Raw genomic sequence first — 13129 nt, 5'->3', positions numbered from 1 at the left:
ATTCGCCATTTAAAAAAAAATACATATTTAAGCGACTAGATGAGTTATACTTATTGTTTATTAGTGTAAGTAATATTGATTACCTACCTAATTTGTTTCGGGTATTACTTATACAAGGTGTAAAATATTTTGCGTACAATGCGTACATAACAGTTAAATTTGAATACTGGCAAATATTAGTTACAGTAGACACGAATAAATATCCATCATTTGTATAATATTGAATACGACTTACGACTTGCAATTATAATATTACATATGTATGTAGAATTACGTATATGTGTTGATATGTTTATTTGATCTATTTCCAATAGAGCCTAATGGCATAGTATTTATTAATTATGAACTATTAGCCCTGAAACAAATTCTACAGCGTTACAATCCGTCATTTCTGACCCGTTTTCCATTATAAATGTATACATATGTGTTCAATAGTAAATAAACCAAACTGGTATGTGGGCCATGTTTTTCAAAGTTGTCCACCCCACTTTTTTGTATATAATAATAACATGGGTATTTTTACGCGATTCATACTCGTAGGAATCGCGAGGTCTTTCGATCCTGATAGGAGAAAAAAATGTCCCAACACTTCCATATATTTTTCAAACCTTCCATTCCGTTACCGCCACACAAACTGTATGACAAAATGGTAACGGAATGGGAAAAAACCTTAGGACATTTTTTCCTCTTATTAGGATTGAAAGAGCTCGAGATTCAGATTGGAAACCACATAAAAATTTCCAAATAAAAAAAAAAAAATAGTGGCTGGGGGGACAACTTTTAAAAAAATGGCCCATGTAACAAAGTTAGATGCAGATTATTTTGATGTTGAGCTATCCATAAAGTTCTGGGCAATATAAAGACACAGGTGGACTCAATGAAAGAATTTGAAGATGGTCTTCTCAGCATTTAGCTTAAACCAACACTCCTTGCAGGAGCCCTGTTTACTTTCCTGTGATGCATCCGAAGTAGTTCCTTCCTACAGCTGTCAGGAGCGTTGGGTCTACTTTCACTTCTTCGTGGCCCTCTATCTCTACACCTAGCAAATGACTTAACAAGTCTCCATTTCTATCACCATTTTTAACATCATCATCTTGAACATGTTTTATCAGTTGCGTGCCAGAGTCCACATCGTGATCCTGAGCAGCGCCTATTAAATAACTAAATATATTTTCATTATTAGACTTATCACCATTTACGTGTAAATAATCTGCTTCTTGAACGACTATGTGTTTTAGTGGCGTGCCAGAGTCCACTTTAGCATCATGAATATCATGATTCTCTGTAACATCTAGCAAATCATTAAATAAGTTTTCATTATTAGAAGCATCATCATTTGTAATTTCATTATCTTTAAGTAAATGTTTCATGTGAGCTGGTGTCTCGCTTGTTCCGTGTATGATTAATGTCGTCTGTCCAACTTCTCCTACATTAGCTTTGTTCGTCTGAAAAATAAGACATTGCAAGTTAGTCTCTCATATCAGGCCTAGAGAAAGAGAAATAGAAATAGAAGATGTCAAAGAAATATGGGTGTGTGTAATGACGATTTGATTCATGCAAAAATGGCACTTGGCGGCGATGTTTTGAGTCTCGACGGTACAAGTGTTACTTTACCAGTTTACCATGCTGCTGTTTAAAAAATGTTATTCACATACCAATCTTAATAAATAATAGTACATTACACATTAATTTCCTTTTCGCACGTGTATCGTAAGACGTTTTTCAAATAGTACATTACGATACTAGTGCGAAAAAAACGTTTATGAATAACGGGGTGAGTATTACCGTACTGTAAAAATGTAATGTATAGTTGTATACGGATTAATGAATTTAATATAGATATAGGTAATTATTGATATGTGGCAAAACGAAGGAAATTGTTTACACCTTCGCAATAAGTATCTAATGATATTTTTTTTAATTTACCATGTTACTTCACGTACCTACTTAGGTACTTATTTTAAAAACTCTGAAAATGTCTATTGAGTTTCTGTCGCAGACCACCATGTGGCTTCTGCATATTCTGCGCTGTGATAGAGTTGCCATAGTAGGTATGTATACCTATATTGTATTAATAAGGAGCAAAAAGAGGCAATAAGAGGCAAAAAACATATTGTGCTAAAATATTTAAAATACCTACAGTCATTTCCGAAACGTGTGAATTCATGTCAATACTTTCTTTTATCAGTATTATACGGAGTAGGTAAACGTTTCGTGGCAGCGGCAGCGCACACTGCAGAGAGCGCACGTGGACACCGGCGCGGCGCCACAGAATATATAATAAGTAGCACAAGTAAAGAAGGCCCACTGCTTTGATGTTTCCGAAATGCCGCCTTTTTAAATACCTACAACATTCTTACAAAGAAACGAACCGCACGTGCGCGGCGTCCGGTGATAGGGTTACCAATGGATCCAAACGAATTAATACTCACATTAAATGTTATATTATTATATTCAAGTCTTGAGTACTTTCTAGGTATATACGCTGTATTTATATATTTTTGTTCAAGGTTCCAACATCACAAGCCTTATTGAACTTTTCCGTGGGACTTAATCAGTAGTAGATCTGTATAAGAATATCTTTTGGTATTTATTTTATTCAATATGTCTATTTAATTAAGTATTATTAGCCATTCCACCCGCGGACATCGCTTAAAAAACCTCGCGACGTAAAGTAACAATGGAAAGTGCGAACGTGCATTCCGTGAGAATGTGCGCCACCCCTGAGTAGGCCGCGAACTCGCGGCCACAGCTCGCGGCCGCCAGTATATACTTGTAGCGCGGCGATAGGATAGCGGAGTGAGCCGCCCCTGGCGGCGCCAGCGGACGCGTCTGTGTGCGTGAGCTAGGTATGCATACAACTACAACTGCTGTAGGCACCTCCCCCCCCTCAGCGCGTCCTCTGCGGCGCGGCGATAATCACCTAGCCCTAAGGCCCTGGTTTCTCTGGCCCGTCACACGCGCCCGGCGGCGTTAGGAATGTTTGGATGTGAGCCGCATGTGCCGCTGTGCCACACGCTGTCGGTCGCGGGTGCGTGGGTTTTCTGACCCTTGGTCACCCGTCGTCGGCGACGGAACTCAGAAGCTCTGGTAGACTGATTTTTGAACTGTTGTGTTGTGCTCTGATCAAAATGAATGCAAAAATACTTACATTGTAATTCTTAGAGGAAGAAGATTATACGCGACTTAATCCGTTTCCATATAAATATTGATATTACCCAAAAAAAGAGACAGTCAAACGATATTTTTGTATGAAACCGGCAAAAAGAAAGTGAAATTTTTAACTTGGTACTCAAACACTTTCATTGTAGTAAAGAAAAATTTACATCATATATTCGATTAAGTATATCGAAAACAGTTCACAGAAGTACAATTCATCCATTGAATTACTATGTACTAACATACTAGAAATTACACCCCAAACAACGGCCGGCAGCGCGCGGCGCATGCGTGGGGAGGTACCGTGTCATAGAGTAAGACTTGACCAATGACCACCTAGACGCGACACTCTTAGTGTAGACCTTTTTTTATACTTTTTGTAAAATACTAACCCCCTTATTCATAAACGCACACTAAAGTTATCAAGCCGATAAAGTTCGTTTGTCCCTTTTCGGCGTATTGGTTGGTGTGATAGAAAGGGACAAACGAACTTTATCGGCTTGATAACTTTAGTGAACGTTTATGAATAAGGGGGTAAGTAGTTTAATTTTAGCACTATCATACATTGTGAAACAAAAATACATTATTGATTTTTTTCATATACCTACTTTAATTGCCCTTGAAGAAAATCATAGGTTATTATTGTATGAAAATATCGATTACAACTCGTGTTAGAACTGTGTAGTATTCATAAGTATAACGTGAAATAAATTTAACATTTCTCTTTTATATATTACAAACAGAATATAATCACAATTACTATACTTCATTACCTACATGTCAAATCTGTGCGATTATGATGCGATTAATCTATGATTTCGTTCAACAAAATGGCAGCGATAGCTTCGCGTTTGAGGAGCGCGTCCCTTCATTGAAATAATTACTTAAATAAAGATCGATTAACATAGCGTGTATACTAACCGATGAAATGTGACACGTCAGTTTTATTCGATTTTCTCGTATGGCTTAAACAGCATCTTGTTGCGCAGGAAGGCATTTTTACATTTTATTTGTGTGCAGGCAGAAACATAAGTCCAATGGACTTATGTTTGTAGCGCAAACGTTTTGCTCGCAGTGTCCTCTCTAGTATTACCTCAATGAGTTCATCATTATCTTTAGTGAAGTCAGTCATTTTCCATATCAAGACGCCACCCGCCGTCCGTTGCTATTGTACAAAACGAATACAGACCGTCGCGTGCGGCGTGTGACCTTCGCCCGTCGAACCACCCGCCACCGGCGACGTTTCAAAGAAACCACCCTCAAACATTTCCGAACAAAACATTCGGACGTCGTCAGTCGCGGACCCGCGTAAAAAACCACAACACGTTCTATGAACATTGGTCAAGTGCGAGTCGGTTTTCGACTTTTCCATACAAAGAACTCATGAGCGCCTGAACGACTGTGATGGCAAAGTTAACTTTTCGCACTTTAAAGACTTTACGTATATATCTCGGAAACGATAAGAGATAGAGCAAAATGGACTTCAGATTTGGGCTGTCGTTGCCACAAATTCTATGTTTTCGTCAACAGAGACCTTTTTTGGACCGATTTGAACAAAATTTTGCTCAGTCCACTTACAAACGGTCTTAAGCGCCTCCTTTCATTTTGGCAAATGAAAAAAAAAAAATTGAACAATTTCTAAAAAGAAAAAGACAGAAATGAATTTCTTTCTACCTGTCCATCACGCTTACAAAATTTTAAGACGTTTAGTAACTGCTTGCAGCGTCAGTGAGTGAAAATCTTAATTTGAGTTTTTTCTCGTAAGTCCGACTTACGCTTGACTGTAGATTTCTAATAGGTTTTCCTGTAATCTACAGGTAGAGGGCTATCTCGTGTATTTTTTTGAAAATTTTACGCTAAGTAGTTTCGGAGATAAGGGGGGGGGGAATGGTCATTTTTTGTCTATTTTCTTAAATTACTTCTAAAGTACCAAAATTAAAAATTAAAAAAAAATATATTTCAAATGCTCATAAAATGTTCTTTCATTTGATATATAACACAATATAGTTTTAATAACTTTGATTTTTAATTTTCAAGTTTACCCCCCAAAAGTGACCCCTATGATTAAATTTCATTTAATTAAATTACATGTCCGTCTTTGGGCCACAGGTTTACATATGAGTACCAAATTGCAAGTAAATCGGTCCAGTAGTTTCGGAGAAATCGGCTGTAACAGAGGGACAGACAGACACACGAGTGATCCTATAAGGGTTCCGTTTTTCCTCTTTGAGGTACGGAACCCTAAAAAAGGAAGTTCGAAACGAGTGGCGATAAATTAAATTTGGACAGCCATCTGGAAAAAACTTCGGAGAGCCATCTGTACTGAAAAACGTCGTACGATACACGTGCGAAAAGGAAATTCGTAACTCGTGTCGATTTAAAACACTCCCTTTGGTCGTGTTTTAATTTATTGGCACTCGTTTCGAACTTCCTTTTTTACGCACTTGTATCGTAATGTATTATACTATTATTTATTGCCACAAAAACTAATTAAGAAATTAAGAAGTACAGAAAACTTAATGTAAATGTTTAAGTTGAAACCATATGTAACAGATCACCTCTTAAGAATACCGTCAAACTTAACGCGAGGCTATCAAAATTGTAGCCAACTTAGGTTGGTCTGACTCTAGATCACACTACATTCAGAAAAGACGTTTATCTCCTAAATTATTATAAATGTTAAAATACTTACGTCGTCTAATATAACAGCACGCCACACGCCTTTAGGATTCTCTCCCCAGGTGGCCACTGACATGAGAGGCCAGTTGGAGAAGGCAGTATTGCTGTCTTCAGGTCGGGCACTTAAAAGCTGTACCCTCGTCCCTGTAATCATAAACATACTTTACGTTATTCGCTATGTGCAAAGTTCATCGTGCGGCTTACATTATAGAGAGTCTGTCGGTGTTTTGCAGGTTGCACTTCGGGGAGTGTGCTCAAGAGCTACACGAGCTTATTCCACCGTCCCCATTGGTAGATCAGAGTATATCCATCCTTCCGCGAATTCGCACGAAGCTTCTTCTTTTCTTATGCGCACTGCCAAGGAGTGGAATTCCTTGCCGGCTTGCCTTGCTTGCTATATAAATTTCCGAGCTTCATATAAGCCGACCACCTCCTTCAAATCAAGTGTGAACAGGCATTTTCTGGGCGAGCTCACTCCATCGTAGGCCACGTCTTGTGGCCAAGCAAGTGTGTTGTCATTGACAGTTGAAATTCGAACGTAATTTTCTCGGATGGCGTTCGCTAGTTCATTCTCAGACGCAAGTGACGCAACATTTGATGCAAAGTACTAAGAATGCATAATAAACAAGGCACCTAGTGTATAAGGAGTTGGAGTAGTAGAAGACTGATACGAAGCGAAGAGGGCATAGAAATACTCGTACTTATTGAAAAATTGAAAATGTCATCCAATATTTTTTCACCACACCAACTGGTAAAGGCTCTCTTTGTCATTCGAAAACAGATAGCAAAATTGCATTTTATCCATGTCACAATGGCTGTAGGTAGGTATTCACGTATAAATTTAATGATGATTTTGAATCATACATCCATACTAATCCATCCATACTCCATACTAATATTATAAATGCGAAAGTAACTCTGTCTGTCTGTCTGTCTGTCTGTCTGTCTGTCTGTTACGCTTTCCCGCTTAAACCACGCAACCGATTTTGATGAAATTTGGAACAGACAATCTTTAGACCCTGAGACAGAACATAGGCTACTTTTTATTTCGAAAAAAAAGGGATGAAGGGGTTGAAAAAGAGGTTGAAAGTTTGTATGGGATTTCTTAATTTTAAATGATAAAACCATGAAACTTTATATTTTAGCACTTGATAAGAAATCATTAAACATATATTTAAAGTCACATACAGGTCGAACGCGATTAATTAACATTATTTTTACCTTTAAAATAAACATGGTGGGAAATAAACATTAACTAAAAGCGGGTAGATTATATTTATTTGTCTACCCCGAACATTTATATAAATTAATATCGGGTAGTTTTGTGTTGTTTACATCTCCGGTGACATTTTGCTGGGACGTCAGTCTTCCGCGACCACGGCCAGTGCAACCTGGCCGAAACGTTGGGAAAAAAGGTAAAAATAATGTTAATTAATCGCGTTCGATCTGTATGTGACTTTAAATATGTGTACAAAGCGCGAGAACTTAAAGTGTTGTATCATTAAACGTCTTGATAAGGGATAGGGATAGGGATAGCGATAGGGATAGCGATAGGGAAAGCGATAGGGATAGCGATAGGGATAGCGATAGGGATAGCGATAGCGATAGCGATAGCGTTAGCGATAGCGATACGGATACGGATACGGATACGGATAATATGGGTATCGTTAGAGGGATACGGATAATCGGTCGGCGGTCTCTTACAATCAATGTGCTCTAAGACGATTGTTGTTTGCTTGCTTGAAGATTACGTTTGCGATAAGTATAAGCAAAATGTAAAAAATTGTAAGGGATAATAGAAAAAAGTACTTTTTACCCACCGATCATAGTGTCGAAATACGGGCTATGTGGGATGTTTATAAAGGTTTCCCCAGCGTATATAGAATTACCTACGCTGTGGTCGATGTGTAATATTTCTACAATCATTGCAAGCAAAAGTATTATGTGCAATCGAAATAATCGCAGATAAATATACCTACAGAGAAACCTACGGTCCCTACGGATCCAAATGAAAATCTTAATGAATACTTTTATTACGCGGGCGAAGCCGCGGGTAAAAGCTAGTGTCAAATAAATTGATGGAATTGATTTAGTTGATGTTTTACAGGTAATATTTTCATATTGTTGGTGTGGTGAAAAAACCTACAGGGTTCACTATTATCTGGCAGAAACTTTTTACGCATATATTTGATTCGTATAATAGTTCTTGGCAAAAGTCAAGTTTGGCAGAAACACCTTACGCAGAATATGCTTTGGCACAAATCATTTCGCAGATTTTTGTAATACCGAATCGTCTGTTGTCATAATGTTGATGAGCATAATAGTCTTCTAGTCGAACAATATATTTGCAGATAATATTTGTGCATAATATTTAGGCGGCATAAAGTTGTAATTTGCTATTTGATAGCGAGTTGGATGTGTTGGGGATGCAAGATACCTAACACTCCTCCTCGCTTCGCTCGTCGTCGTACCTAACGGTGACTCTGGGGCAGTTTTTCTTTTCTGATAGCGAGTAATAATTCTGCTAATGTAATATTATTCTATAAGATTATTATGGTACATACAATTTATGCTAAACCAAAGTCGACCAAAGTAATGTTCTGTATTTATATTCAATATTCAATATTCTGCCAAATGTATCTTATGCGCGGTAGTAATAATGCCAACTAAGTTTTCTGCAAAATTACCATTCGACCGAAAGTGTTTCTGCGAAACATGTTATGCGAAGTGTGTTTCGGACTAAAATTATTCTGCCAGATGAGGGTAACCCAACCTTCAGGCCTTGAAACCCTCAGATTCCACATTTTGAACCACTCGCTACGCTCGCGGTTCAATATTGGAATCTTTCGCTTGCTCGAAAATCAATTTTGGCACGTGCGGTTGTTTAACAACTTTGCCCCTTTGTAAAACAAATAACCAATACCCATATCACAAATCAGTTAACGAAAATGGCGCACAAGTAATTTGATAAATTTCATTAACTTTGCAGAATTTCGTGCATTGTAGGCCCAAAAAAAAAACAGTTGGATGCGAAAGTAGCAGCAAGCAGCATTCTAAAATTCTCAAGTGGTGACATTCGAACGAAACCATTATTTTTCTCGTGGTGGGAGGCTTTTTTCGCTAGTTCATTCCGTCGCTCAAACGAAACAGTCGAGCCATTTGTACTAGGGTAGCATAAGAAACAAGGCGGCGTAGGTACTGATGTTTAACTATCATCACGTCGTCATAATAGTTCAATACTTACATTATTTATTTTGCTGTTTGGCTGTGTTGTAATTAAATTTAGAAATAAATCAAATTTCAAAAACGTAGAAATAATTTATTTTTCACAGATTGTTGGCATCTTTGATTGGCACAGTATAGTTAGAGGAAGAATATGTGTATTTAATTTTACAGCAATGGCAACATAGCCAATGTTGCCAGTGTCACAGAATTATCACAACCAAAAAGCAGGAGCGTTCTTCATAAACAGTGGCAGTTTGTGGAAAGGTACAGAAATAAGTGTAACGACAAATAAAATCAGTAATATTCGTTAGGATTAAAATTATTTTGCATGTAAATAATAAATTGTTTTGCAAAAATTAGATAAGTGAATTTATATCGAAAAAGAATATTGAAGTTCATTTTTATAATCAAGCAGCTACCTCCAAAAACAAAATCTCGAATGACAACACTGACAAGAAGTTTTTTCGATTTGCTTTTCTTGGCTGCTTGCGTTTCGTCTCGAACGTAACATTTGTGGCGCAGTACCAGGAGCACATAGAAAATAAGAAAGTATTCACTACTCATCGCGCGGCGTTACGTACAATTCGAATAAGTTCAAAATGTTCAAATAAGATAGTAACCGTAGTAGGTACTCATACCAACTACATAACATGATTTCTACAACACCCACGGGAAGAAAGGGGGTTGTGTTCTTAACCCTTTGAGTAATATTAAGTTTCATATTATAAGTGTATCTTAGTTTAGTGCCTATTAAGATCTATCATTGTATTGGTTTCGTGCGAAGTGCATGGAGGGGGTAAGCAAAGCGATCGCAGTGCTTGCGGTGGTCAAAATCGACACTGATTGTGGTTGTCATCTATCAAAACTCATAAAATATAATACAATGTGTAATGTTTGATATGGGGCATCAATGTTGTTTCGTTGTTAATTGTAAAAATAATGGCATAAATAGTCGTTGCACGTTCTATGCGTTTCTTAGAGCACACTGGAAATTGGATCAAAGAACTAAATGGATAGCTACGGTGAAAAGAAAACGTAAGTGACATGTCAAAACAAAACATTATAATAAATTATATTTAAGCTTTGTTTACCTAATATTGTTCAATACGCTCATGGCTAAGAACACTTCCGCTTTAAAAAAAACTAAATCTAAATCGGTTCAGCCGTTCGGGAGCTACGATGCCACAGACAGACACATAGACAGACAGACAGACAAACAGACAGACAGACACGTTCAACTTATGACACCCCGTCGTTTTTGCGTCGGGGGTTAAATAAAAATTTGACAGCGACGTTCTAAATTTCTAACGAACACAAAACAGTCTCGGGGTTCTGAGGAGAAATTTCGCTACCTTATTTCGTCTCTCAAACGTAACAGTTGAGCCAATGTACTAGGGACACATAACCAGCGAGGTACTTACCGCGTGCAGACGTCAGATACGTCTCGAGCGCTCCCCGCTTGCTGTAGTGAACGTTTATAATGAACTCCACGTGCTCGACGTAGTTCACTGGGCAGTGGTGGGCGTCAAAATGAATGTTTACTTGTTGCCCTGATGTTAGTTTATTATTGATTTTGTATCTGAAAAATTCGTTATAAGTTATACAATTCACAACATACCGTCACTACTTTGAAAAAAATCTCGTATCTCATGCTTCTCCTCAAAGTTAAAACGCAGTAAGTCTATATGCATTCCATACATACTTACTACAATTTTCTTTTCCCCTCACTAGCTCGGAAACACGTGTTTTGTCCTTTAATACCAGCGGGTAAAAACGCATTTTATCCACTAGTGGGTAAAGTAATTTGACCTTAAATAAAGTCAAATTAACTGCTTTAAAATTGATAAAAGTAGGTGAATCTAGTAATAAAGATGATTTACCACCTGTGAACTACTGGAAGCAAGTGATAAACGCATTTTTTGCGTTGTAGTTTCCTCGCTATAGTGAGGGGAAAAGTTTTGTGTTACACTCGGGTGCAAATGTATTTTACTTCTCGTGTGTTAAAAAACTCGCAAGTTCAGGATTCTATTCTCGAACCACTCGCTTCGCTCGTGGTTCAACTATAGAATCCTTTCGCTTGCTCGTTTTTCAATTCCACACTCGACGTTAAAATACAACTTTGCCCCCTTGTATAACAAATAACTATTTCATTGACAGACGAAGATACAAGTTTTTTTTCAAAGTAATGACGATAAGTACCTACACTAGGAGAGGACTCGCAATCACAATTAGTCACAAGATCTTCGGAAAAATAGGAGAGGAGTTTGACAAGTTCTTTTAAGTACTGAATTTTGCAAGAAACCGGATTGGGAAAACTAACCTCATCGATCATCGATATAATAGTACATTACGATACAAGTGCGTAAAAAAGGAAGTTCGAAATGAGTGCCGATAAATTAAAACACGACCGAAGGGAGTGTTTTAAATCGACACGAGTTACGAATTTCCTTTTCGCACGTGTATCGTACGACTTTTTTCAGTACAGATGAGTTCGAAGTTTCGACCTGGCATATAATGAACCACTTTTCGCACTAGTGCGTACAAAAAACACCATCTGTACTGAAAAGTAATCTAAACTACCCAAGGTAGAGTAGGTAGACTAGGTACTACAAGTACCTACAGCTCTAGGGTAACTAGATCTAGGCTACCTAGGGTAGGTAGCTTAGATCACTGGGATCAATTTGTTTCATATTTATAGGTACTTATCATTAAATTGTATTTAAAGTAAGTACAAATATGTCACAATTTTAGAGAAAATGTTGAAAATTTGGGGAAAATCCATTAGTTTCGCAAATCGAAATCGCTCTCTCCTTCCTTTGTTTCCGTCCCCCAAGTTTGACTTTTACGAAACCGTTAATTTCCCAACGACCCGTTGTTCGTCACATTTTCGGTAAAAGTATTAGGAGAACATGCTCACTGTGGTAGTATGTGGCAAGTCAGTTTCTCAGGAACCGTTATCCAGTTCTGAGCTCTAGACACTAGGGCTTCAGCGTTAAGTAGACCGAAGCCAAATCGAACGTCAAATCGAAGACCGACGCTGAAAAATGGAAATAAAAATAATAAATGAATAGTACCTGTACATATACCTAAATTGTGCAATATGGGATGTAGTAAGGGGAATACATATTATTACAAATGAGTGTGTTAATTCACGACAGCAGCAGTAGGATTGATTTTGGATACAATGTTTTTCATCACATTTGAGAGGAAAACACAGACGAAAAAAGTCATAAGGCAGTAGTTGAGTACACTACTCTACTCTATACTCTACGAGTATATCTGATTCTTCAGATGATTTTGACTACAACCATTGTTTTTGATTACAAACACTTTTTGAACACAAACAAATAGTACCTAAAGTAAATGTGCATTATGCAATGTCCAAAGAAACATACAATTGAAACTCATTTATATGTCCGCCAAAAACGATAGTCAACTTTTTCATTTTCTGATCATTCTACCACAGACAATGCTATGAACATATCTGATACTGATCCTGGGTGCGTAGCCGAATGCACAAACGATTCACGAAACGCTCACAAATCGTGAGCGAATCGTGAAATTCGTGAACGAATCGTGAAGCGTTTGCGTTTGGGCATTCGGCTACGCACACTGATGTTACTTTTCCTGCCCCACTGTTTCGAACATAATTATTTAAATAAATCTTACTCATTGATTTGCCATCCGGGGTTGCCTGCCAATGTACTGGAGTCTGAAGTCCAAGCAATTAGATGTTGAACGTCTCTCCAAGTTAGATTAGAGCTAGAATCAAAATCTTACTAAAAATACGGTCAAAATAACTAATTTTATTTTTAGTGTCAAATCGGTAGATTTTCGCTGGTTTTCGCTGATTCTGGCTCACAGTTTCGCAGCAAAACAAAGGCGGAAAATTCAAAAGAGTAAGCACTAATGGTTTTCATAGAATTTTTCAATTTCCCGGGTTTTCTACTGCTGACAAGCTGGGTGTACAACTGTGTACGAGTATATTATTATTTTTATTATTTATGTACCTATTTTCGAATAAATAATAGGGTTAGTATAGGTATATTTCGTATACTATTTTTTT

At 37.6% G+C, this 13129-nt stretch overlaps 1 protein-coding gene across 1 annotated transcript in view; it reads right to left on the bottom strand.

Annotated features, from left to right (window-relative positions):
- Positions 1–944: 944 nt before the first annotated feature.
- Positions 945–13129, bottom strand: part of LOC125234174 (neuroendocrine convertase 1-like) — a 68088-nt gene continuing 55903 nt past the window's right edge. Inside the window, exons 11-15 of the mRNA XM_048140380.1 lie at positions 12733–12825; positions 11981–12100; positions 10485–10642; positions 5852–5982; positions 945–1445 (exon numbers count right to left, since the gene is read on the bottom strand). Of these exons, the coding sequence (XP_047996337.1) occupies positions 945–1445; positions 5852–5982; positions 10485–10642; positions 11981–12100; positions 12733–12825 (1003 nt within the window). The remainder of the gene's footprint in view (positions 1446–5851; positions 5983–10484; positions 10643–11980; positions 12101–12732; positions 12826–13129) is intronic.

Source organism: Leguminivora glycinivorella, chromosome 15 (assembly GCF_023078275.1).
Source record: "Leguminivora glycinivorella isolate SPB_JAAS2020 chromosome 15, LegGlyc_1.1, whole genome shotgun sequence".
Lineage (NCBI taxonomy): Eukaryota > Metazoa > Arthropoda > Insecta > Lepidoptera > Tortricidae > Leguminivora > Leguminivora glycinivorella.
The sequence above is the reverse complement of the archived record's forward strand: the minus strand, read 5'-3'. Positions and strand labels throughout refer to the sequence as shown.